The sequence below is a fragment of the Prionailurus viverrinus genome, chromosome C1 (genome assembly GCF_022837055.1).
Source record: "Prionailurus viverrinus isolate Anna chromosome C1, UM_Priviv_1.0, whole genome shotgun sequence".
In the NCBI taxonomy this organism is placed as follows: Eukaryota; Metazoa; Chordata; class Mammalia; order Carnivora; family Felidae; genus Prionailurus; species Prionailurus viverrinus.
The window spans coordinates 22,814,688-22,820,687 of NC_062568.1; the positions used below are offsets into that span (position 1 = coordinate 22,814,688).

Below are 6,000 nucleotides of genomic sequence, written 5' to 3' on the forward strand. Positions count from 1 at the left end.
TGCTTGACATTTTCCAAGCCACAGAACTTGTGCAGCTATTTGAACCATCCGTCAGCATTTTGAGTTGCTAGCGATCTTGCTTTGCTCTCCTGCCCTTCCCTGGCATATGGGCTGTACAATTATGCATCTAGTGAAGGCCCTACGGGGCCTCTGTTCTGTCCTATGCCTTTGGCTAACTGCTGCCTCTCATTCTGAGAGCCCTATACACTCTTGGGGGATTTCTTTTAGCCCACTTGTGCTACCCCCAGCCTTTGGCACACGGCCTCCACACACTCAGTGAAGCCCCATGGGAAACAACTGGTTGGTGGGTGAAAGCTCACTGTGAATGTGGCTCACTTCTTGGAAATCTAAGCCCTCGTGCCAACCCTTATCTGTTAAAAGTTGGTTTAAAAGCCTGGCTCTTTTCTTTCTGTCCCCTTCGATGGTGTGGTTGTTCCTCTCTGCTACAAACCCAGCGATAAACAGCAGTCACAGGTCTCTTATAGGAAGGGCTTTCCCACTTGCAGAATTAGGATCATTTAGAGTTCTTGGCATCCGTAGCTCATCATGAGTTATTACAAATTAACAATTTTGCATCTTATTCAATCTATTCCTACATCCTACAGCTTCCTACATCCTAACTGGAAACAAAAGATTTTGCCTCTTGTTCCTTTTTAAAAATGTTTACTACATTTTATTATCAATTAATAAAATATTAAAACCTTCTATAGAAAATATTTGGATAATGTGTAAAATATAAAAGAGAGGGGAGGAAAAATCTCCCGAATTCCTACCAACCAAAAAGAAGCATTGTATTTTGTGTATTTCTTTTCATTCTATCTCTATGAAGCATATTCTATTGTTTTGAACATCTACATTCTTAATATACATACAACTTTATTACCTGTTTTTTTTTCTGTGAACTGTATAGCAAAGGAACTTCCTAAGGCCACAAAGTCTTTACAAAAAACATTTATATAAGCTTATTTAACCTTCTCTGGAAGGTGCTTCACTGAAAACTTATATTCTTCAGAATATTCACTATAATAATTAGTGGTTCAATGAACATTTTGTCCATTCAATTCCCCCCAGTCCAAATCTTTATACTCGAACCTTAGATATAACATTATAAGATGAAAGCTTATGACCACTTTGAAGTGTTTTTCATATACATTGCTTCATATAGATTGCTTTCCAGAAGTTCATTTAGCCTTTAGAAATGAGATGTATTATATGGTAATTTTTAGAGTATACTACTATTTTAAGTATAATACTCTCAAAAATTTAATAACCTTATGGCTTATCATAAGAGTTCCTTCCCATCTTTTTACTAATAGAAACTGTCTCATTTTGTCAAGCCAACAATAAGGAAATTATTTAAGGAACAAAACAATAGATGTGTAAAATATCTTCATCTTATTTTCCTCAATAAAAATGTTTATTCTTAATGCACACTCTTTTGGTTTTTACTTCTTATTCCTTATACAAAAGCTCTCCTTACAACCATTAAGAATTAATACCCCATAAATAAGTAATATCACTTTGCCCTAGAGTATATCAAAACTTCAGGAGATATCCAGTTTTCTTAGTAGGGGATATTTAGTTTTCTTAAGTTTTCTCAAATTATTGCTTAAAGGTTGTAAACAATCGAAAACACTCTTTATATTTTTAATTAAGGAGATAAAATTATTTATGCTAACAAAATTCATCAAAATTTTTAGTTAATTTTTAAGCTTATTTTTTATTTATTTTGAGAGAGATAGCAATCAGGGTGGAACAGAGAGACAGGGAGACAGAATCCCAAGCAGGCTCCCCACTGTCAGTGCAGAGCACAACATGAGGCTCGAACTCACAAACATTGGAGATCACTCCCTAAGCCAAAATCAAGAGTTGGATGCTTACCTGACCGAGCCACCCAAGTGCTCCTCAGTTAATGTTTAGATCATTTTCACATGAACTAGTACATAGTTGGGTGTATTACCATCCTTGGCTACTTTGATTGTGGGAATATATAGTAATCACAAAGAGTGGTTGTAAGAGTAGAGTTCAGTGTAAATAAAACCATGATTTAACTGAATGGCCATTTAAAAGCTGTGGAATATTTGCATCATCATTTAATGCACAAATAAATTCATCACAGTAAATACTGTTTACTTGTGTCAATGAATTTAAAATTATTTTGAAGCATTTAATATTAACTCATTGTTAGTTTTAGCTCCACAGTGGAATACATCATCTCCTCACATTGACTAATTTTATGCAAGAAGCTTGTCAACAATGAAATACAAAGCTGAAGTTCTTTCAGCAACTTACTAGAGTTCATTAAGGTGATAGCACTATGTGTCAGAAAAGAAGAAAGTTAAGAAAGGAAATCCTAGTAGTGCAAAATCAAAGACATCTTCAACTCACCGCTTCCCTTACTGCTCTCCCTACTCACCACCCCCGACTAAAAAAAAAAAAAAAAATGAAGCATAAAGAAAAATGTCTAATGCTGGCAGTTTATGTATTATAGACTGTTCTCAGGTCACCATAGAAATAATTTATACATCTATTTATCATATTCACTCCTAACATCATATGCGTATACGTCAAGAATTTTACTTACGAGGGCTGAGTGATAGGAATTTAAGCATGACTTTCACAGCATATATATCACTTAAAATTGATTATCTAGAAGTTTCCAAAGTTTACATATGATTGCTATACTGTAAACAGCACTGATGAGAAATCTGGAGAACAGGATTCCACTTTAGATCCTGTCATCAGCGAGCTGGGTCAATCTAACACTCAAAGTCTCTGCTTCTGAGTTGACTCACGTGTAAAATTAAGGTGTCGTCTGGAAGACCTATAGGATGCCCTTGCTGCTCCGTAATTCTACAACTCTAATCTTTCATATACTAATGAAATCATCTACTGGCTAATCTTATGAAATGAAAAATACATCTTAAAAATACAAATCTCCTTCAGGAATATAGAGTGAAATGAGATGGAACCATTCATAGGTAACAAAACAAGTCATGAATCCTGCTGCTGACTACCTATCTCAATTTTTACACATAATATAATGTAATATAGCATAATACAATATAATATAAACATAATGTGCTATAACATAATAGACACGGACACATATTTATTAGTATATATGCCTGTATCTCAGCCAGATAACTCTAGCCTAAAGAAAATACAGAATGTTTTAGGTCCTACACCTTTCCTTAACTAGATATCTAAAAAGATTCCAAACTTACTTTTACCTTTTATAATCTTTGTGTCCCAGAATAAAAATTAAATAAATATAAATAAATATAAAATAAAATAAAATAATATATAAATAAATATATAAATATATAAATAATATATAAATATTATTTATATATATAAATAAATATATATAAATATATATAATATATATATTTATATATATAAATATATATAAATATATATAGATATATAAATATATAAATAAATATATAAATATATATATAATACATATATAATATATAATAAATATATAATATATAAATAAATAAATAAAATAAAAATAAAAAATATAGTAGTTGACAACCAAGAACTGCATAAAAATATTCTGTTTTCCCTTAGGGGGTTGCAAATACAAAAATATGATTACCTTTCCCGTTTTTTTTTAAGTTTACTTATTTTGATAGGATGGGAGGAGCAGACAGAGAGGATCCCAAGCACACTGACAGTGTGGAGTCAGACACAGGGCTCAAACTTAAAAAGCGTGAGATCATGACCTGAGCCGAAATCATCAGATCCCTAACCGACTGAGCCACCCAGACACCCCAATATCATTACCTTTCCTATGCTGATATCTGGCTGCAGAAAGCGAAGGCACTCTGAATAATTAGACCATGTTTTATTTAAACTGTACATAAAATCCCACGTCCCATTGGGGTTACAGTGTCGGAAAGCAACTCCTGTAAAGACACGAAGAAAAACATTGAGATTGCTCAGTTCCCTTGGCATCCATTAGGGGGAAAAGTACATTTCTATTCCAAATTAATCATTGCAGAAAAATTCAATACCTTTATGATTGAAGTCATAAATATAAGGAGGGCATGGGACAGCCAATATTTTCCCCACTGTTCCTCTGGGCCAACAAATGAGTCCATCCCATTCTGGGAAACAATTTCCCTCTAATAAAGGAAAAAATTAAAAAGCAAATAAAAATGCAATTGGAACCAGACACTAAATGCACTCAAAATACCTGCAGCAAAATGTAAAACAAATTAGTAGTTGTGAAACTAGGTGCAAATGTCCTAAGATTCATCCACACAGCCTCCTTAAAGGTCCACTAATAAGAACATTTGGTTTGCATAAATTAAAAATATTTTAGTGATTCCACTATATATGAGTTATAGCAATTACTATATATAAGAAACATTGGAATTCATTGTGAACAGCTTCTATAGTTGTAGCTACATTTTTTTACTCTAGATTTTAAAAAAATTGATGCTAAAAAATATGATATATGAAACAGATTGAGCTTCACAGATAAGCTCCAAGATTTGGATTTGCCTTTTTACCAGTGATCCTTTTTTTTTTTTACCAATAATTCTAGACATTTGTTTAAGTCTAACACTCATCTTAAACAAAATTCTCACAAAATCTACTTTCTTCAAGAATCAAGTATAAAGATACAGAGTGGGGCCGCGGGGGGGGGGGGGGGGGGGGAAGGGGATTGAATGGACAAAACGTATCCAGAACCCAATCACTTCTCACAATCTCCATTGTCACACCCATGGTCTAAACTTGTCAAGCCATGATATTTACACAGAACAACCTAAAACTTGGAAACTCCTGGGGCACCTGCATGACTCAGTCAGTCAAGCGTCCAACTCTAGATTTTGGTTCACGTCATGATCTTACAGTTGGTGAGATCAAGTCCTATGTCAGTTTGTGCTAACAGTGTGGAGCCTGCTTGGGATTCTCTCTCTCCCTCTTTCTCTGAGTCTTTCTCTCTCTCTCAAAATAAATAAATAAACTTAAAAAAAAAAAATGAAATGAAATTTGGAGACTCCAACTTTCTCTTTTCAGTTCTATAGTTACCCACAACACAATATAACCACACATTAGTGAAGTCAAACTGGGATCAATATTTGGAGTTTTGCTTTTAACTATTTGAATCATTTTATAACTAGGTTTTTGCATTTCCATTTTCTTTTCCTTCATACACATGAGGAAAATGCTTGTTCTCTTTCTATTACAATTTTTTTCATAAGTAAAGCAGACAATAGTGTATATATGTGAGTGTGTGTGTGTGTGTGTGTGTGTGTATACATACATACATATATACATCACCTAGAACTGACACTTGCTAATAGTTTACCGTATTTATTTCATCTAATTTATTTTTTGCTACAGTATTTTAATGTAAATTGCAGACAGCGTAACAGCTGACTCCTAAATATTTTAATATGCATCTCAAACTTTAAGAGAATTTAAAAATTGAAATTTCTTAAATTAGCTAGTGAATTCAAAATGCCATTCTAGTTTTTTACACATAAATTAAAGAAATTTTTCATTGAAACTTAAATCTGGCTTCCAGATTCGTTCTTCCTCTCCTTTCAGTTATTCACAAAACAGGCCAAAATCTTCCAAAAGGCTTCCCATCTCACTCCCAGCAGAAGCCAAGTCTTATAAAGACATTAAAGACTTACAAAGACATTATAAATGTTTGAAAGCCCCTCAAGATCCCACTATTTATTTATCTCAGCTAAAGTCCTCCTGCTCTCCTCTCAGTTCAATTCCCCCATGGCCTCAGCACTTAGCACCCTCCATCCTACAGACTTTTACTCACATTGTTACTTCTGAGTAAACTTTCCCCATTTAGAATTACATTCAAAACACTCCTTATCCCCTTTCTGCTATATTTTTACCTGAGCTGTCATTGCTTTCCAATATGAAGTGTTATTTTAGTATTGGTTTCTGAAACCACAGGGACCCTGAAGGTGGGGAATTCTGTTTTATTCCACGCATTAGCCACCCAGCACTTGACAT

General features: G+C 33.7%; 1 protein-coding gene across 1 annotated transcript in view; it reads right to left on the reverse strand.

Annotated features, from left to right (window-relative positions):
* PTH2R (parathyroid hormone 2 receptor) overlaps window positions 1-4,136 on the reverse strand; it is a 51,128-nt gene extending 46,992 nt beyond the window's left edge. The window contains exons 1-2 of the mRNA XM_047871603.1: window positions 4,026-4,136; window positions 3,796-3,917 (exon numbers count right to left, since the gene is read on the reverse strand). Of these exons, the coding sequence (XP_047727559.1) occupies window positions 3,796-3,873 (78 nt within the window). The 5' untranslated portion in view covers window positions 3,874-3,917; window positions 4,026-4,136. The remainder of the gene's footprint in view (window positions 1-3,795; window positions 3,918-4,025) is intronic.
* Window positions 4,137-6,000: the final 1,864 nt, after the last annotated feature.